Below are 22,268 nucleotides of genomic sequence, written 5' to 3'. Positions count from 1 at the left end.
TTGGATTGGAAATCTTAGTCCAGAACTATTAGAGCCAGCCAAGATGTGGGAGAAGTACATTGTGGCAAATATGCCTGATGCTAAGCCCCCTGAGTATCCACATCATTATACGCTTAAATAGAAGAAAGCTGGCCAATTGGATCCGGAGGAGTGGTTGAGTAGTCAAACCCAAGCATGTTCAGCTGACCTCGTGCTGCATAATTGTGGGACCACAAGGAGCAGCTATGAAGATAAACACTGATGATTATCTTGATAAAGAGCACCACATTGAGAAAAGTGTGCGACATGTGACTTTAATGGTGGCTGAAGGATTTGAGCAGAAGCATATAGGAGAAATGATGGCAGAAGCTGAGGAAGCCATTTTTTCAACAATAAAGGAGAATCTTGCTATTTGGATGAGTGAACAACAGAAGTTCATGAGAATCATGATCTCAGCTCAAGGACAACCCCAAGTGGTACAGATGACACATGAGTCAATGTTCAGCGCTAAATTGGACTCAGACAGTATGAGAGAGGAGATGCTGCAACAAATTCCAGAATGTTTGTGGTCACGACATAGTACTGACATCGGACTTGTGAAAACAGCTCAACCGGTGAGAGTTGAACTGCGATCAGGAATCAAACCTCCTTGGAAGAACCAGTACCCACTAAAGGAGGAGGCAATCAAAGGGATTGAACCACAAATTGAAGGACTGTTAAAAGCAGGTGTAGTGGAAAGATGTTCAGATCCTCAGAGTAATATGCCTATATTGCCTCTAAAGAAACCAGATGAGTCCTATCTCTTGGTACATGATTTAAGAGCGAGAAATTAAGTGGTGCAGGACTTTCCAGCCGATGTCCCAGATCCACATACCTTGTTAGCCCAAATTCCTCCAGAGGCTACACACTTCACAGTGTTGGATTTGTGTGGAACATTTTTCAGTGTTCCACTGAGCGAAGAAAGTCAAGGGTTGTTTGGATTCACATACAAGAACAAACCTTCAAGTACAAGAGGCTCCCACAAGGATTCAAACATAGCCCTTACATTTTCAATAAAGTGTTGCAGGATGACTTGGCTGGGATTGATCAGATCTTGAAATGTTCTGTCATTCAGTATGTGGATGACATTGTCATCTGTTCACCAGATAAGGAAACATGCCATGAGGACTCAATCAAACTGTTGCAGCTATTGGCAGACAAAGGACAAAAGGCCTCTCAGAAGAAGCTGCAGTATTGTCAAGAAAAAGTAGTTTATTTGGGTCAAACAATAACCCATGGACACAAAGCATTTCTGAGAGTCATTTGGAAGCCATTCGGATGGCACCAAAGCCTAGAACAGTCAGAGAGATGACATTTCTTGGTAGTGCGGGATATTCTTCAGCCTGGGTAGAGGATTATGCCTGCCTAACAGGGCCTTTGAGAGCCATGATGAAAGGGACTGGGAATGCTCAACTCCATTGTAACCTCACCTGGACGCAGGAAGGTCATATGGCATTTGAGACGATCAAACAGAGGTTACAAGAAGCTCCAGAGCTAGCGTTGCCAGACTACTCTAAGAATTTTTTGCTGTATGTGGCTACGTCAACTGGGGGTAAATATGCATGTGCAAGGACAAGTCCTCAACCTGTGTCGTATTATTCTACTACCTATTCAGAAGTAGAATTGGGGCTACCACTGTGCTACAGAGCAATGGTGGGAGTTTATCTATTGGATGATAAAGCATCATCAGTAACTATGGGTTACCCAGTGACAATTCTTACCCATCATAGTCTCAGAAATCTTTTGAATTTTGGTAAACGTACATTGACTTTGTCGAGGCTAAGAGACTATCATAGGCTCTTAGAACAGGAAACTGTCACCTTAGTAAGGTGCGTCACGGTAAATCCAGCTGAGAATTTGCCAACACCAGAGGATGGGGAGCCACATGATTGTGTTCAGGAAGTAGAGAGATATGCAAAGCTCAGATCAGACTTGCAAGCTTTCTCACTGCATGTGTCAGATGTGGAGTATTGGACCGATGGGTCCTGCTATCGAATAGGAGGTACATTGAGTGCTGTTTATGCAGTAGTCAAAGCCCAGGGAACTGAGATTGTTGTTGAGAAAGCAGAAGTAATACCACAACCTGCTTCTGCACAGCTTGCTGAGCTTGTGGACCTGACTGAAGCTTGTCTATTGGCCGAAGGCAAGCGAGTGACAATATCTACAGATTCTGCATATACACATAATGTGAGTCATTTATTTGGATCAGTGTGGAAAAATCAAGGATTTGAGAAAACTGATGGTTGTCTGATACAGCATCATGCTCAGATAATGAAATTGTTAAGATAAGATTCAAGATTTTTATTTGTCACATACATATACATACTTTCATACATATATGCAGTGAAATGTAATAAACAATTATGGTTGGACCGAAGAGCCACTCAAGATTCTGCTGGTCTATGGAGATATCATAAAGGACTGATGGTAGCACATCCCGACCTACTAGGTCTGATGATTTAGGAAGCACATGGGTTAGCCCATGTTGCAAGGGGGGAGGTAAGAAGAAAAATCACGAAAGAGTATGGTTTTTGGGCACCGTACTTGCTTGAGCAAATTGATTATGTCATAGGCAGACGTAAAATCGGTCTTAAAAACAATGTTCGGAGGGGTGTGAAGGGTCCACCCGGTCACATTCCAACACCGACAGGTCCTATGCGTGAGTTGGTTGTGGATTTTGTTTACATGATAAGACCAGAAGGAGGTAAAATATACATGTTAGTTAGAGATTTTCACGTGGCCTGAAGCATGTCCAACCAAGCGTAAAGAGTTTTTGTGTCGTGAGGTCATAAGCAGGTTGGGACTTCCAGATCGGATATCCTCAGATAATGGGAAAGAGTTCGTGGATAGAACAGTAAAATTAATTCTGCAAAAAAATTTGAATTAAACAATGTCTAGGAGCTGTTATCATTCGCAAAGCCAAGGTGTTGCTGAATGGTGTGCTGCAAAATTGTAATGTTAAAATCTGTCAGCACCCAGGTCTGAATTGGCTAGAGGCGCTTCCATTTGGCATTAATGGTGTGTCATTCAAGTGGGCTCCATGATTTGCGCATGACACCCCATGAGTTGCTACGGGTAGACGGATGACAACACCTTGTTTGCACACAAGTGGAAGCTTAGCCCTTTTAGAAGATGAAATGCGAGTGATGTTAACTATATGGCTGCACTGCATAAGAGAATACAAACCTATGTCTCTGACAGGCAAAACAAGAGGAGGTGCTAGAGAGACTTGAGCAAAAGAGGAACACGGTGCAACCTGGAGACAAGGTATTCGTGAAGGCGTTTAGGAGAAAGTCGTTTAATGAACGCCGCGAAGGACCATTCGAAGTTGTTCGCAGCACAGGAACTGCGGTTCAGGTTAAAGGTTCTCCTACATGGTACCATTTATCACATTGTGTTAGAGCGCCAAAAGAAGAGGCAAGAGCAAGAGAGACACTTTGGTGACATTGATTTACAACATGTCCCAGAAACAACAGAGTCTAATTCCAGAGAGTATGAGTCGGCTCAGACTCTAGAGGGCTGTGATACCTCTCCAGGAAAACACACAGACCCAGTTGGACCAAGGAGTCCAAACCAACCCGAAAAAGGGTTAGACCAAAGCGATACGAGGACTAGGGTTGAAGTGACTTTGGGAAAGGCAGTTCAGCGGCCATGTAAATGTAGTAAATGGAATAATGGTGGAAATATTTCCCCTAAATAGAAGAATGCTTGACTTCCGGTTTTGGCGGCTTGCTGAGTGGACGCGTATTCCCCTGCTCCGCTACCTTAGTGTTTAAATCCTTTTCAAAACTGTATTTGAGAACTTCTGTTCGGTCACTTTAATGCAGTTACTCTACGGTTATGCCTCGCTTAAACAAAAAAGCAAGCCAAACCCAAAATAATCAACTCTTATCTAAAATGTCGAACTTCACCTCGCCGGGTGCCAGCTCGGCGGCTACTCCTCGCACTAAAGCTATGGAGACGGACCATGAGATGGACAAAATAGCTAGCATAGCACTTATGAGAACGCAACAACACAAGACCAAACTGCAACGGATGAGTCGGGAGCCAAAGCCGACATCATACTGGCAGCAATTGACAACATGAAAACAGAGTTTTCCATCAAATTCGACGGCTTATTCACTGCTGAGAACGTGAGGCAGGACGTCTCGGACTGTGCAGAGCGAGTGACGCAGGCAGAGGCGAGGATCTCCACCACCGAGGACAGCGTAACAACGCTCCAAACTATAGTGCAATCTCTAGAAGGTAAAAATAAAGACTTGGAAGAGAAAATACTGGACCTGGAAGCAAGATCTAGGTGCTCAAACCTGAGGCTGGTGAATATACCAAAGGGAGCAGAGGGCGAAGATGCATGTACTTTCCTGGAGAGCTGGATCCCGGAGGCTCTGAAGCTACGTGCGAAACCCACGGTGGAGAGGGCACACAGCATCGGTCGGAGAACAGACACCAACGCTTCACCCCGAACGCTTATAATGAAGTTTTTGAAATATAAAGAAGCGGTGGTAAGAGCAGCCAAGTCGAAAGGACACATCCTTTACAAGAACCACCAGGTGAGGCTCTACCAAGACGTGGCAGCAGGCGTGCACAGGAAGCAAAAAGAGTTCGACGAGGCGAGGCGGCAGCTCCGATCATTAGGACTTCGGTATGGTATAATCCCACCTGCTCGACTTATTGTTACACATAAGGGACGATCTCACATCTTTAACAACCCAAGCGAAGCAGAAGGCTTTATCAGGAGGATCAAGTCAGAGGAGCATGGAAAGGACTAAACCCCTACATTGCAAACGCTGATGTCAATTTGAAGGTAACATTTATCACGGTTTAGTAATTAGCGATTGCAGTTATCACTTATGGCTTGTGTAGAACTCACTCAGTTTGGAACTGTTCTATTTTTTTGTTTAGAAGTGTTTACTGGGATAAACTGCCTTAGTTACTTTTACACTCTGTCTCGCCAGATATGAAGGTCTGTATGGGAAAACAGGTAATACAGAGAAAACCTTCTGTTTACAAATGTACAAATATACTGTATGTATCTCTGCTCCTTTTTTTTTTCCTTATAAATATATATATTATTTCCATGTAGTAGCACAGGAGTTAAGGTTTGAGGTAAAGGTTGATAGCACAGCTACGCTGTTCTTCACTTTAGGGTAGAACAGTAATTAGCTTTCTGGAAGTCATATGATTTAAGGGGAGGGTATTCAGGTCAGGTAACCTGAAGGGGCTAAGGGGTATGTTTACACAATGTTCATTGGTTGTTCCATCCAAGTTTGTATTTGTCATGTTTTGTTTTCCCTTTATGGTAGTTGCTTTAAACGTCGGGGAGAATCATTTCCATTCATTAAATGTCTAGTGAGCTAAAAATTAAAATTACTTCATGAAATTGCAGAGGGCTACAAAAACTCAAGAAAGTTAAACAGGTGATGAATAGAATCAAACTGATACAGTCTAATATAGTGTTCCTTCAAGAAACACATCTGATGCAAAATGATGAGTTAAAGATTAGGAGAAGGTGGAGAGGCAGTGTATATTCAGCCCACTTTACTTCCCAAGCAAGAGGAGTTATTATTCTGGTGCACCAGTCTATCCCTTTACAGGTAAATAAGATTATTAAAGACAAGGGGGGTCGATATCTTATCATTCAGGGTAATATTCTTAAGGGAAAAAATATTTTGGCAAATATTTATGCCCCAAATATTGATGACCCAAAATTTTTTCAGAACTTGTTTCTCTCCTTGTCCGATCTTTAAGGCAATTATATCTTAGCAGGAAATTTTAATTGTACCCTGGATCCAGTCAGGGATAGAAGCTCAGGAATTGACCATCTTCAAAGTAGGGGGGTAATACACCATTTCATGAAGGATATGAATTTGATAGACATCTGGAGGGAGACAAATCCTAGCGACTTTACATTTTCATGTTACTCCAGCACACATAAATCGTATTCCCGTATTGATTTTTTTCTGATATCAGCCAGCTTAAAATATAAAATTAAAGATTGCTCTTATGACGCTATTCTATTCTCGGACCACGCTCCAACTTCCATAGTTTATCAAGATTTCCAATTAGTGAGGGATGGCGTTTCAAGCAGAAATGGTTGACCGACCCCGGCATTGTTTCCTTCTTAAATGAACAGAAAAAACTCTACTTTGAAACAAATACAACAGAAACTTCAGCCAGTATTAGGTGGGAGGCCTTTAAGGCCGTCATCAGGGGCCTAATAATCCAAATCACTATCTCTAAAGCTAGGAAGACATACCAGGAGACAAAGACGCTGGAAACCGAAATTAAAGTACTGGAGAATGAACATTACCAATCACGCTCTGCTGAAACTCATCAAAAACTACTCCTGTTAAGAACAAAATATAATGAGATTTCTGCATCAAGAGCAATATCCAGTCTGCTTCACCTAAAACAAACATTCTATGATCAGGGGGAAAAATCCGGCAAGTGCTTGCTTGGCGTATCAAACAGTTAGTTACAGAGCGAAAGACTAATTTCTATACTTCAAAATGACCAGGGACACGACATTGAGGAACCAACTGAAATAAACAAATCCTTCGGGAAATATTTTTAGAAGCTTTATAGTTCTGAGGTAATCCATTACAAAATTAAATTGGACAATTTTTTAGATGGAATTCATATACCCAGGGCATCAGAAGTAAACCGGATTGAATTAGGGCAAGACATACAGTGGGGCAAAAAAGTATTTAGTCAGCCACCAATTGTGCAAATTCTCCCACTTAAAAACATGAGAGAGGCCTGTTATTTTCATCATAAGTATACCTCAACTATGAGAGACAAAATGAGAAAAAAAATCCAGAAAATCACATTGTCTGATTTTTAAAGAATTTATTTGCAAATTATGGTGGAAAATAAGTATTTGGTCAATAACAAAAGTTCATCTCAATACTTTGTTATATAGCCTTTGTTTGCAATGACAGAGGTCAAACGTTTTTTGTAAGTCTTTACAAGGTTTTCACACACTGTTGCTGGTATTTTGGCCCATTCCTCCATGCAGATCTCCTCTAGAGCAGTGATGTTTTGGGGATGTCGCTGGGCAACACGGACTTTCAACTCCCTCCAAAGATTTTCTATGGGGTTGAGATCTGGAGACTGGCTAGGCCACTCCAGGACCTTGAAATGCTTCTTACGAAGCCACTCCTTCGTTGCCCGGGCGGTGTGTTTGGGATCATTGTCATGCTGAAAGACCCAGCCACGTTTCATCTTTAATGCCCTTGCTGAAGGAAGGAGGTTTTCACTCAAAATCTCACGATACATGGCCCCATTCATTCTTTCTTTTACACGGATCAGTCGTCCTGGTCCCTTTGCAGAAAAACAGACCCAACGCATGATGTTTCCACCCCCATGCTTCACAGTAGGTATGGTGTTCTTTGGATGCAACTCAGCTTTCTTTCTCCTCCAAACACAACAAGTTGAGTTTTCACCAAAAAGTTCTATTTTGGTTTCATCTGGCCATATGACATTCTCCCAATCCTCTTCTGGATCATCCAAATGCTCTCTAGCAAACTTCAGACGGGCCTGGACATGTACTGGCTTAAGCAGGGGGACACGTCTGGCACTGCAGGATTTGAGTCCCTGGCGGCGTAGTGTGTTACTGATGGTAGCCTTTGTTACTTTGGTCCCAGCTCTCTGCAGGTCATTCGCTAGGTCCCCCCGTGTGGTTCTGGGATGTTTGCTCATCGTTCTTGTGATCATTTTGACCCTACGGAGTGAGATCTTGCGTGGAGCCCCAGATCGAGGGAGATTATCAGTGGTCTTGTATGTCTTCCATTTTCTAATAATTGCTCCCACAGTTGATTTCTTCACAACATGCTGCTTACCTATTGCCGATTCAGTCTTACCAGTCTGGTGCAGATCTACAATTTTGTTTCTGGTGTCCTTTGACAGCTCTTTGGTCTTGGCCATAGTGGAGTTTGGAGTGTGACTGTTTGAGGTTCTGGACAGGTGTCTTTTATACTGATAACGAGTTCAAACAGGTGCCATTAATACAGGTAACGAGTGGAGGACAGAGGAGCCTCTTAAAGAAAAAGTTACAGGTCTGTGAAAGCCAGAAATCTTGCTTGTTTGTAGGTGACCAAATACTTATTTTACCGAGGAATTTAGCAATTAATTCATCAAAAATCCTACAATGTGATTTCCTGGATTCTTTCCCCCCATTCTGTCTCTCATAGTTGAGGTATACCTATGATGAAAATTACAGGCCTCTCTCATCTTTTTAAGTGGGAGAACTTGCACAATTGGTGGCTGACTAAATACTTTTTTGCCCCACTGTAAGTTTAGAGGAAATGTCCATAGCAATTGATAGTATTAAAGTAGGTAAATCACCAGGGCCTGACGGTCTACCCATTGAAATTTACAAAAAATTCAAAAATAGGTTGCAAGGACCGCTATTGGCAATGTTTAAAGAATCGTTTTCAAATGGAATCCTGCCATTCTCGTAAAGAGGAGCCATGATTACTCTACTGCCGAAAGCTGGTAAACCAAATAATAAATGCGAGAATATGAGGCCAATCAGCCTTCTAAATGCCGATTTGAAAGTGCTGTGTAAAATCTTAGCTAGACGGGTTGAAGAAATAATACCTACGATAATTGGGAAAGACCAGTGTGGTTTTATTCGTGGCACACAAGGCTTCCATAATGTCAGATAGGTTTTGAATATTCTCCACAGCCAAAAGGGGGCGCAAGATACTGCTTTTCTGTTGATAGATGCTGAGAACGAGTTTGACAGAGTCGAGTGGCTTAACCTTTTTGAAATTCTAGATCGCTTTGGCCTGGGAGGGAATTTTGGGAAATGAATAAAGTTGCTCTATACTGATCCATACGCAGAAGTACTGACTAACAGTAATATCTCAAAACCTTTTAAAGTACAACGAGGATGCAGACAAGGGGACCCTCTTTCCCCATTATTATTTATTATAGCAATTGAACCATTGGCTATTGCAGTAAGAACTCATAAACATATCTCTGGAATTAAGATAGGGGAACAGGAGCACCGTCTTGCATTATATGCAGATGATATTTTTGTATTCCTAAAAAATATGGGAAAATCTATTCCGGTTCTGTTAGACTTGATCAAGACATTTGGAAACATATCAGGCTATAAGATAAACATATCTAAAACTTCAATTATGCCGTTAAACCATTAAGAAAGGAAATCCCCACCTCAGGAAGCTGCTCAATTTAAAGTTGTTGATTGTTTTACATACCTGGGCATTCAAATTGTACCCCATCTTGAGAATATTGTAGAAGTTAATTACAGTCCTTTAATGCATGAAGTCCAAAAGTCGATGGATAGATGGTAATTTATACCAATGCCGTTAATAGGGAAAATAAATGTCCTTAAAATTAATGTAATGCCAAAATTGCTGTATTTGTTTCAAAATTTACCACTGCCACCACCGAGTAATCTATTCTCTCACCTAAAAAAACTTTTCATTAGATTTATATGGAACAATAGACGCTCCACGTTGCGACTGTCACTGCTATTCTTGCCGTATGATAGAGGGGGGCTTAAGTGCCCCAATCCGTTCTGGTACTATTGGGCGGCACACTTAAGAACACTGATGGTTTACTTTTCAGAAGAGGAAGCCCCTCTTTGGAGAGAGATGGAGAGCCAACAGCTGAGCCTACCTCTTCCCCTTTTCCTGTACTCAGATAATATTAAAAGGCTTAACAAACCATAAAGAACCCCATTGTTAAAAATATGATTACTGTGTTAAAACAAGTTAACAAACATCTTGGGGAACATGTCTCTCTCTCACTCTTTAGTCCAATCTGGGGAAACAATTTTTTCCCTCCAGGTAAATCCGATGCAGGATTCAAATTCTGGTCTGACAATGGAATAAAAAAAATTTGGAGATTTATTTAACCCAGTCACGAAACATCTGAAATCATTTAAAGAATTAACTGCTGACTATAATACCCCTCGTAATCACTTTTTCAAATTTTTACAATTGCGGAATTTCATCCGGATTACAACAGGGCCAATCATTATCTATCCCACCCTTATCAAAAGTAGAAAAGGTAATGTGTACGGACAATTCCGGGCAGGGCATAAACTCCAAGATCTATAACCTTCTAGTAGCTGAGTCCTCAGAGTCATCGGTAAAGAGGCTGGAGGCCTGGAGAGAAGACCTACATGACAACATAATCATTGAGGACTGGGAGAGAGCCAAACCAATCAAAGCACAATCACAGACAATCAACACTCATCTTAAATTACTGCAGTACAATTGGCTCATGAGAACTTACAATACCCCAGAAAAACTCAATAAATACAACTGTGACGTTCCTGATATCTGTATCAAGTGTGAGAAGGAAAACGGTACTCTTTTTCATTGTTTTTGGCAATGTGATGAAGTAAAAAAGTTTTGGGAGGCTGTGAGGATGTGCATCCAGGATATTCTTCCAATACAAATACCTTTAGATGCCAAACTTTTCTTACTCGGCCTATATCCAGAAAAGTATAATATTAGAGAAGGACACTGCATATTTTTAGAAATTGGTATATTGTTGGCAAAAAGAATAATTGCTCTGTCATGGAAAAAAGTGGGCATGCCAAGTTTGAATAAATGGATCAGTGAGTTATCTACAACCCTGCCCTTAGAAAGAATTACGTACATTATCAAGGGCAAGGAGTCATTCTTTAATAACATATCGGGTCCGTTTATAAGTTATCTGGAGAGGACAGACATAGCACATCTGATAGAAGAACCCGGGGATGAATAAATGGCCCTCTGCAACGCTCACGTGATTATAAGATGAACACTAGACTGTAATGTAACATCACATGTATTCCCCGACTGCAACTTTTGAAATACCATAAGACTTATTGTTTGTATTTTATATATGTTTGGTATTGTTTGTTGGACGCCTGTCTTGGGGGGGGGCTCTCACGTTAATTTTTTTTTTTTAATTTTTCTTGTTATTGTATTTGTGATATTATTTTTTCTTTCTTTTTTTGTGATGTCTTACACCTTGGTACAAATGTATGGTATAAACTTGCTGATTAATGTGACTTTGTAAAAAAAAAAAAAAAAAAAAGACTGTGCAAAATTGTTAAAATCTAATAAATACATACAAAAAATGGAAGAATGCACATGGTGAGGACATAGTGCTAACAGCACCTGATGTTAGCAGTGTGCCTTGCGATCAACGAAAGTATATGTTGTATGACAGGAGATGGGTTAAAGTTCAAGATGACTGTTTGCTTGTCATTGGTAATGTCATATGGGAAGATCAAGGAGAATATATATATATATATATATATATATATACACACACACACGCACATATTTTGATCCACAGTTTAAATATATCCCAAGGCAATATTATTGGGAAGCAGGATATAGAACTCATAAAAGAAAAGAAGTTCAAATACAAGTTACACCAAGGGTGAATGTTGCACCGGTGATATCTATTACCTTAGCTCGAGGAATCACTAGTACTATTAACGTATCATCGTCAGTTAGCACTCTAGCTACTACATTGGCACAAAAGGAGGTTACAACAACGATGATGACAACTTCTACGTCTGTAACTCCTGGTAATCATACAAGTGAGGTTGTGAGGATGAGATCCACTACCAATAAAACAATGACCACTTTTTCCGTGTCTACGAAGTCTGTAGATAAGACGCTGTCACCTATCACTACATCTCCATCATTTAAGAAGTTGGTAAATATAACTCAGAAGCCTATGGTAAAGTTGGAAATTAATTTGAACAATAGCAAGGAGAGATCTGTAATTAGAGAGCCAATTGCTGAGGAGATTGATAGGGATTCAGGTGAAATAGTTCAGAGGACTATGTCGGATGTATTCAATGATTTTCTTGATGCTGAGTGGACATCAAAAGACACGACTTAACATCTTCATGCTTTACAGAAGCGAGAAACCCTGTGGAAAGCACGTGGATTTGATTCCTCGGTGCTGCAAATAGCAGACCCGTGGGCAAATAAAAATCTGTGGTTCCAACGGATAACTCACTCCGTTAGAATGACTACTAATTCAAATTGTCCGTGTGTGGTGAGAGTGCCAGCTCCGGGCACATGGCCTTCAATTCTAGAGACTGAACCTTTGACGTCTGAATGTCAAAGTAATGCGTTACCCTGCTGCTATTCAAACAACAAGCAGAGAATGATATATGGATGGCTGTGTCGGTCAATCTATTTAGACCTGGACGTAGGTGTTCCTGGTTGAAAGAATAATCATATTTAAATCTTCTTGATAAGTATGAAGATATTAGAACAGCAATACCTGATGCTATGGAAGTGACCCCTGCGAAAGGTTGCGCTTGTTTTTGTTCAAAGGATACTCATGGTGGAGATGGTATGTTTATGGGAATATCAGAATGTGAAAGCTACATGATGCAATTTGGACAAAGTGTACAAAGGACGGTTGATGACACATATACAGTGACCTTTTCATGCACCACATCGTCGACAGAGTAAAACTTTAAGCATAAAGAATCAAACTTTACCAGGTAATGTGACTATAGGAACATTTAAAGATATTTGGTGGGTATGTGATGATAAAGCATACTTATTTCTGCCGTATGGGTGGATTGGATGATGCTATATGGCACAGTTGAAACTTCCTTATGATGTTTTTGTTATCCAGAAGGGACAAGAGCCAGATGAGGGTAACTCTATAAAGACTGCCGAAGTAGGAAGAAAAGAGACTTGGCACAGTTTCACAATTTGGAGTGTTATCATTGGAGGATATCTTTCGGAGAAAAATGGGCTATAGGATTGTTTCCATGGTATGGGGTCACATTCTTGGCTGATCATATTGATAATATCACATATACCCTACAAGGTTTTGCAAATTAGACCATAAGAGGTTTTGAATATTTGTTGAACACCCAGAGGAGTCATCGATTGACGTTGCTGAAACACAACATGGCTGTTGATTATATTTTGGCAAAACAAGGTGGCCTCTGCGTGGCTTTAAATCTAACCGGAGATGCCTGTTATACGTTGATCCCTGATGTCGCCGATAACATGACTAATGTCATAGATGCGTTGAAACTTACAAAGGATGCGTTTGGGCCATCAGAACGAGCTGGGTGGTGGAGGAGGAGGAAAATAGTGATGAAGGAGGCGCTAACACTAGTAGAGAAATATCCATTCTGAATATCTGATTCCGTCATAGACTGAATACAATTCTTGACTGGGAAAATGCATGGAGAAAGGGGGGGACTTGGAAAATGTTAATCATATATTGGAATGATGTTAAAGGATAATGCAAAAGTGAAATTATAATGTTAAAGTTTAATGCAAAAGTGAAATTATTATACTGTATTTGATGTTTGTGCAAGATATTGGCTGGTGAATTTTTCTTTTCAGGACCAGTCAGAGGATGGCTGTGTCCAGAGATCCTAACAGAAAAATGGACTTGAACACTCAAACATGGACATTCAAAAATGGAGGCTGAAAATGGATGACGGACCCTGAATGAGGACATCATGATCAGGGATGTTGAGTGAAATATCATTAAAAACTGATGGTGTTCAAAAGCAACAGTTCAATACATACATAAGTGTCATGCATGTTTTTATAATATCGGAGTTTATTTATTACAATGTAACCTGTATTATTGATGAATATTCTGTATTCTACACAATATATTTTTAGCAAGACATATTACTTTGATTTAGTATTGTATCTTTGAGGTTTCGGTAACAGGGTGAAGGGAATACATTGGGACCTCAGGTGTTTTCTTTTTTTGAGGTTTTGAGGGACATTGGTGTTAGGCAGGGAAAGGTCCACTGGAAGGTCCGATGGGTGGACGAGCCCGACTTTGGACAAAGTTTTGATTTATTTCTGAGGTTCTTAATGTATGCATTTATATGTAACATTCTATACAGTTTTCTAAATTCTTCTTCTTTTTCTGTTAATTGGTTTGGAGTACCATAGGTGGTCGCCTGGGGCAGAAGGACCGTGAGAGAATTTTCCTGTCTAGATTGTTTGATGAAGGTACTAAGAAAGGAAGCTGCCAGATGGGTTTTTCCCTCTCACACTCCACAAATTTATTGTATTGCTACAACTAAGCATGGTCAGAAGGTTATATTATAATCATTTTGTTTGTTAGTATGTGATTTCTATTAAGCTAATTAACATAAGTTCAATTACTCTTCTTTCTGTCGAGACTTTGTGTAGTCGCGATGGGGGAATATGATGTCTGGAATGTGTGGCGTCCCGAGAAAGCCCCCATTGTATAATATAATTACCAACAGATGTTGCCAGGGGTCTCAACTGAGAGAGCCCATTGCCAGGGGCCCCGGTGATAAGGGAGGTGGAATGTGAACTGTGACTCATAGATTGGAATCAGATGGGCGACGTTGTCTCTGGACAAGCATAAAATCACACTCCCTAGTTCCATCGGGAGGGAACACATTTTCCGTCTGTTCTCTCCCAGACAGTCCATGGAAAGTCTGGTTTGATGCTGTTCTTACTTGTAATAAACATCATTTTATAATCAAGTCAGCGGAGAGTCCTTCTTCATCAACACATCATCAACAACAAAGAAACTACACTTGGAAACGCTACTCGGGAAGGTAAGAAGACAATGTCACAGAATTGTCTATGTTTTTCAACTGTAATAATGTAATGTGTGCGACTCATTGGAGACCAGTGACTGACATTTTTTAAAGGGTGATTTATGAATAGAGTCCATGGCTCCAGAGCTGTGTGGTATGGCCTAAAACTTATAGTATACTTCGAATTTTGTATGGTTATTGAATATGTAAATAATCCCCCAACCCACTTCTAAACATTCACTTTGACCTTAAATGGGAGTGTTTTATTTTCCATTTTTGCAGAACCGCAAACTGAAATAAATACACTAAACTTCTCAATGCTCCTTCCACAATCAAACCTGTAAATATACACTGCAAAGATTGGCTTTTCTTCAAAATGACAAAAAAAAAAAAACAAACAAAAAAAAAAAAAAAAATCTCTTTATGCAAAATTGGAGCTTGGTAGAGTGAGGCTCAAACTGTGGGGTGAAGTTACTCTTTAATGACTGCATTCTGGCTTTTCGAAGACACACATTATCTCTATCTTTCCATCCCTCCGTCCAGCTGCAGATCTTTACCTGGCTGGTTGTGGAAAAGACTGCGGACACTCCTCTCAGGTGTGTTGAAGAAGGCTGTCGCCATGGAGTTATATTCTCCATCTGCACAGAACAACTAGAGAGAGAGAAAAGAGAGACTAAAAATAAGTATTGTTGTGATTGTTTGGAAATAAAACAAAATACACAAAAACTCCCATGCAACTTCCAAAATGCCAAACCTAGCTAGGTTCCTGTAGACATTAGAGCGCCAAGATCGATTTTAAAGAACAAGAGAAATTCTTTAGACTTTCGAACAACGTAACACATCAAGGTGTGCCGCTGGCCAAGTCTGTGTGCGTGTACCTGCAGCGGGTATTCCTCAGAGTGGTCGGGTCCGAGGGGCTGGCAGTCGTTGGAAAAGTAGATCATGGCGAAAGACACCGTGGCTGTCACTGCGGCAACCAACATGGCCTCCATTACTTGGAGACAGGGCCGGTGGATGTACCTGACGAAAGAGAACATGCCCACACAAACATTAATTTGTACCAGTGTACACATTTTTCAACAGTGTCTTTGCCATACCAAAAACAAAAACATAAAAATAAAAATAAGAACACCCTTATGGAACACTGAAGGCCACAAAATGGTTCAGCGTATTCCCTCTGCAGTGTCTATGACTTTGGTGAGCTATTCATAGTTCTGCCGTGCTGACTGCAGACGGACCCAGAAGCCTGATGGCAGTGCCGCCATGTTTTAGTACTATTGCACATCCTAAGCTGTTTCACACATGCACTCCGGACAATGTCCGGATAATCAGGTCCGGACATTGTCCAGAGTTGCCCTTTCACACATGCAGCGCACAACGGGAGATTGTCCATGTCAGACGCATTTAGACCTACTGGAAAAACTGTTTGGTTTAGACAAGGGGCGGAGCCTGGGTTAATGGCAATGACACTGCAGAGCTTTAGGAAAAGTTTTTGGAGGAATATAAACGAAAAGCAGAAAGGAGTACAAAGCCGCTACGTTCTGTGCACTAAGATCCACACGAAGGTAAATAACTGCCGCATGACAGAGACGTCATCAACACGCCTACTTGATCACTGTGAATGCTTCGGACAATTACCTGCTCTGCTCACACATACTGCTCAATTGGACATTACGTGGACTTTGTACAAGGGTGATGGCTGGCACACATTTGCGTTCACACAGCTCCTCCGGATAATTTCAGGGTTGCAGTGCGAAACATGCTCTATTGTGTTACCCAGATCTCGCCACGCTGCTCATTCCAGTTTGAGCCACTCGCGCAAAACATATCTAAAAAATAATAATTTGTAAAAATAAAAATAAAAATAAATTCAAGCCAGCGGCTTTTATTTACATTCTGTAATTTCCAAACCAATGTTCCGTGCTATTTACCACCATGAGTTCTTAAACTTTGTAATTTTTAATAGTCATTTTGTAATAATAAAAAAAGTTTAACTTTGTAATTTCGCTACCAAGTTGAATGCAGAAATGAGTAGGAGGAAATTACCTGGTGGAAATACATACAGGGCACAAATTGCACCAAATTTCCTTGCAAATATATCAGACTAATCCTTGTGTCCAATCAGAACATATTTACCGGGGTCGTAGGTACGAGCCATCCGGGCCTTGTACAACCAAAGTGAGAACTGTGTTCGCATTCTCGGCACAAAGTCAAACACGTTTTCAGTGGGTGTTGGACTCCACCAAGGTTGCCCCTTGTCTCCGATTTTGTTTGTGATATTCATGGACAGGATCTCAAGGTGCAGCCAAGGTGAGGAGAGTGTTCGGTTTGGGAACCTCAGAATTACATCTCTGCCTTTTTGCAGATGATGTGGTTTTGTTGGCTTCAACAGACCGTGACCTCCAGCACACACTGGGGCGGTTTGCAGCCGAGTGTGAAGCGGTCGGGATGAGAGTCAGCACCTCCAAATCTGAGACCATGGTTCTCTGCCGGAAAACGGTGGATTGCTCCCTCCAGGTCGCAAGCGAGTTGCTGCCTCAAGTGAAGGAGTTCAAGTATCTCGGGATCTTGTTCACAAGTGAGGGGAAAATGGAGCCTGAGATGGACAGGCGGATCAGTGCGGCGTCAGTGATGTGGGCGTTGTACTGGACCGTTGTGGTGAAGAGGGAGCTGAGCCGGAAGGCAAAGCTCTCAATTTACCAGTCCATCTACGTCCCAACACTCACCTGTGGTCATGAGCTTTGGGTAGTGACCGAAAGAAGGAGATTGCGGATACAAGCGGCCGAAATTAGTTTCCTCCGTAGGGTGGCTGGGCTCAGCCTTAGAGTAGCGCTCGGAGTAGAGCCGCTGCTCCTTCGCGTCAAAAGGAGCCAGTTGAGGTGGTTCGGGCATCTGATCAGGATGCCTCCCGGGCGCCTTCCCTTGGAGGTTTTCCGGGCACGTCCAACTGGTAGGAGACCACAGGGTAGACCCAGAATGCGCTGGAGGGATTACATATCCCAGCTGGCCTGGGAACGCCTCGGCCCAGGAGGAACTGGAAAAGGTTGCCGGGGAGGAGGGGGCCAGGAGCTCCTTGCTCAGCCTGCTGCCACCACGACCTGGTCCCGGATAAGTGGAGAAAAAATGGATGGATGGATGGCGTGGTGTGGGGATCATGTGGTTTGAGAAGCCACACCAGTGCTGGGTCTAGGTAATTGGGGCCCATGATCAGTGTGGCTGTATACCTGTTGCTTGTTGATTGGTCGAACGAGCAACAGGTAAAACCCCCATCCTACACACACAAGAGAGGAGCCCTTCTCATGATATGCTGTCGATCTGATCCTGGGCATGTTCCACCTTGCCCACTCTCTACAAATAAACGTGTGGTTTCTAGCCCATTGTCTGTGTCTCTGTGCTGGAGGTCCCTAAAAATGCTGCACCGGTGGCTGGTGGCAGGCAGAACTGCCACAGTTGGGCACCAACATTTTCATTAGGCCTGGGTTGAAAACAGCAAACCTATCTTGTAACACATTTATGGAAAGTACAACCCATAATCACACAACATCCATCACTATCTCCTACACACTGCATCACCTGATTCGGAAGATGGTGAGCCAGTAGTTGAGGACGTTGAACAGAGCTCCCAGCAGCCCACCTGTGCAGAAAAAACAGAAGCGATAAGGTCTTTCATGCTGTGGGGTTAAATGTACTGTACATATAAAAAAAACACACATCTTGCAAAGTCTGTAAGTATATGAATCAGTAAACGGCAAACAGGTTTCTTTGCAATGTTAACATTGTTTTTTTACATTTGACTGTCTACATATCATGATGCATGTTGGGCTTGGAGCAGTTGACTTTAAGAACACCTATTGAAAAAAGATTTATATATTTTTTTTATCCATCATCGATCTATCACTCCCGAGTCTGCAATATCGATAGTACCATAATTAAAGTCATAGTCTCGCAACAAGAAATAAATGCCGCTGTGGCTGACTTGACTGCAGTACAGTGAAACGTTTGGACACTAACAATGGTATATTTATGGGATTCCTCAAAGTTCAATCAATTAGTCCAACGCCTTCCGGCAGGGTGATACAGTAAAATATGGCAACATCAGCAAGGGAACCCCTTCAATATTTTCATTATTTATTAACTTTAGCTGAGTGGACAGTGTCAACACCCCCTATATAATGTACATGGCCATTGGGACCATTGCACCACCAATCTGGATTGTAAATCCAGACTATATTTTTGCACATGGACAACTACACATCTACTTTACTAACAATAACGGAAGGGTAGGAGGGAGGGGCAAGTCCATGTCAGGAAATAAATGGCCCAGTTCAGGGAAATAATTGCTCAATCCATTCCTCTGCTCCCCTCACTTCCAAACTTGGATCATTCTCTTAGCTCCCCTTCAGATAAATGATGAAATTATTATATTAATATTATTATTACGATTATGCTCATTATCAGTATTGCTGTATTACAATGTCATCATTATTTACACAATACATGACAATACATATATATGCAATAGGGCTACGCACATATTTACTATAACAGCATATTTACTAGTACTATCATTGTATGTATTGCTATGCATCGTCGCTTAACACCATTTGTATGTGTCTTCGACGTAACAGCCACCTGCTCACATTCGGCTCACTGGTTAGTATAATAAGCTGTACAACCTTGTTAACTTATGTTTATAGATACATTTTATTTTATGTATTTTTTGACATCTCCTGCCTTAACACCTGAAATTAATGGAGCTTTAATCTTATTTAACCCCCAAACACTATCTACTTCCTTAACCAGCAGTGAATGATAAAGACAGAAAGATTGTGTGTTGTACCTATAGCTCCCATGGCAATGAACAGTGGGATCTCATAGAGGTTGTATTCCACGCTCTGAGGTGAAAGAAAACAGGAAGTTGCATTTACAGACACGCAGCACAGAAGAAGCATCATCATATGGGTTTTCAAGACAAAGCACCAGATATAGAATTTTCTTGGGGAGACCATTAAGCGTACAAGTCCATCTCATTGCAGGGAAAAATGCGATCAGTTTAGAATGAGCTTTTCCAATCTCACGTCGCTCTCGAAACGTCCGAAGTTGATGAGACCAGGGCTGGACAAATCCCCCGGCTTGTCATTGTAGATGCTCAAGAAGAAGTTCAGAGTGAATGTGGAGATCATTGAAGCAAAGAACTGGGAGAGTGAAAGAGAGATATCCAATCAGGGTGTGGTTAGACATCATGCTCACCAACACTTCTAGCTAGCATTAGCAATGGTGATCGAAAGTGAACATAGTGACAACTCAAACCAATATTTTAAGGTGGAGGATTTCCTACTGCAGTAGAAAGACTGCAGTAACTCAATCACAAACGGTGTGGAAAAATTGGCTTAATTTCATGGCGAGCATACGTGACAATCACATTTCAGCATGGAGTTAAAAGTATTGTGGCACTTTCCTCTAAATTTCACTTGAGAAACAGTGTATGGGTTGGTGGAGGACACAATCTATATGGAGAATAATGAACCTCTACTGCCTTTCTACCCACTGTCAACATCCAACACTCTCACCATATCAATATGGGAAGAACCTAAGCTAAATCACGGGACATAAAATGCAAGATACAATCTAAGACAGATGGATACTGCCAGGCTCAGACTACACAACATAATCACGATCTGGCTGTTTCAGACAAATTGAGGTTTGAGACAGAAATCCCTCATAGGAGCCTGATTGCTGTGCGCTCCCATCCCCGCTGCTCAAGTCTGAGCAGATCAGCAATGTGATGTGAGCTGATCTATCCCTGATTTTATCTGCGTAGTTGTAATTTTTAAGGGGTATGCTGACAAATTGGGAGAACAGCAATAGTCAATGAAAGCACAACAGGAAACCAGGGAGAGGACTAATATAGAATTGTATATGGAATACATGTCGTGTATTTAAAAATAAAGGAATATTAGGCATTTCCGTTGCACTTCACAATTTATGAAGTGATCGTCTTGTCCTTTTTTTTCCCTCCCCTTTTTGTCAGCACAAAATAAATGGGTGTGCAAATGTGTGCACGGTCAACTGCAACAACAAGCCTTTCATTGCAGAGCTCCATAATTTTTTTGGTTGTTTTTTGTCACTCGAGTGAAGACTGCCAAGTATTGCATGTGTTTGCGTAACCCATGCTAAATGCAGGATTGTGTAATGTGAGCATCTCGTCTGGGACTTGTCATGTAGTGTGCGCAAAAATACGTCGGCAGCGCTGGAAGGTTAGGATTTTGAAAGTTGTGCAGACTGAAGCTGTCTTAAAATATATGAGATACAACCCATAGGGAAAGAAACTCAAAGTCCTGTAGAGCAGAAATTCAAGTCAACAGTGGACAGGGGTTTTACAAGGGTTAATTAACTGTTGTTAATTCTGCAGTCTTTTAACCAGTTTGCTATTGCTCCTTGTTCGATATGCGAAGCAGTGTGTGTTGGGATCTACTTACTATCCTCCATGTCAGCATTTGGTTCCAGAAAGAAGCCCCCTCCTCCAGGGAGAACAGAACGCCGCCTGCGGGAGGAGACGGCTTAAGACTAAGAAGAAAGAAAGACTGAACTATTGAGCGTATCATCCCTTGTGCCACAATAGAAAAAGCCCCTGAAAGCCCTTCTCTCCTTCTTTAACCTGAGTATGCTTCCTCTGAACCAAGCCCTGCCCACTTTCTAAGCTAGAAGGTCCTCCCAGGACATGAAGCCATACTACTGTGTCCATTGGGCTTTGATTGTGCCAGTGTTGTAATGATTAGTGTTGACCAACAATTAATTCAAATTGTATTCGAATTCTACCTATCTGGTTCCATCTTGGGTGTACACTATACTACTAAATATATATATACACTACCACTACTATGTTTGTATGTGAACAGGTTTCCCTTAGAGAATAGATCCTGATCTCAATGGGACTTTATCTGTATAAATAAAGGGAAGGTTAAACAATGACATAACTGTAGGTCTAGCACAGGAAATTGGTTGCTGTGTTTGGTAGTGTGAGTAGATCAGTTTACCGACTGGTGCTCCAAAAGCAGCCGAAACACCAGCAGCAGCTCCAGCAGAAACAAAATCTCTTTTTTCTGTGTCCCTCCGGAAATACTCAAAGATCTACACACACACACACACACACACACACACACACACACACACACACACACACACACACACACACACACACACACACACACACACACACACACACACACACACACACACACACACACACACACACACGGCTTAATTTGAATACTTTGATCATGAATACATTGCAGTCTATAACCAGACAAAGAAAGAGCTTTGAGACCCCTTTGTCTAAAAATACATGTGCTCTCTGCTTTCTAATGTATCCTTCAAATGACGATTTAGTGAAATTCTTTAATTATAGATTTTTTTTTTTTAAAACACATGAATCCATGTTTGTTTAAAATGTTCAGAGTGTTGTTATAATGAGAAAATATACAGTTTTTAAACTTTTTTTTAAATTGTTATTACAAGGAACTATAAAACCATTTGCTAAAAGTACAATGGGGGAGGGGAAGTTGGTCAAATTAAGTTTTAATTGTATTAAGTTCTGTGGACGGATGTCACATACAAAAACAAGAGAGGAAAACATCTGAGGTATAGCTTATGCTGCTTCACAGCGCTAAGAACAGACATAGAATTAATG

The 22,268-nt window shown here is 41.3% G+C and overlaps 1 protein-coding gene across 3 annotated transcripts in view; it reads right to left on the bottom strand.

The window, feature by feature from the left end:
• clcn7 (chloride channel 7) overlaps positions 1–22,268 on the bottom strand; it is a 62,530-nt gene that overhangs the window by 24,758 nt on the left and 15,504 nt on the right. For all 3 annotated transcript variants that reach the window (XM_080009009.1, XM_080009011.1, XM_080009010.1), the window contains 7 exons: positions 21,616–21,709; positions 21,058–21,122; positions 19,657–19,773; positions 19,419–19,473; positions 18,152–18,212; positions 15,457–15,598; positions 15,136–15,229 (listed from right to left, as the gene is read on the bottom strand). In XM_080009009.1, coding sequence (XP_079865135.1) covers positions 15,136–15,229; positions 15,457–15,598; positions 18,152–18,212; positions 19,419–19,473; positions 19,657–19,773; positions 21,058–21,122; positions 21,616–21,709 — 628 coding nt within the window. The remainder of the gene's footprint in view (positions 1–15,135; positions 15,230–15,456; positions 15,599–18,151; positions 18,213–19,418; positions 19,474–19,656; positions 19,774–21,057; positions 21,123–21,615; positions 21,710–22,268) is intronic.

This window comes from Zeus faber (genome assembly GCF_960531495.2).
Source record: "Zeus faber genome assembly, chromosome: 11".
Lineage (NCBI taxonomy): Eukaryota > Metazoa > Chordata > Actinopteri > Zeiformes > Zeidae > Zeus > Zeus faber.
Note: the sequence above shows the minus strand (reverse complement) of the source record. Positions and strands in the feature narration are given on the sequence as shown.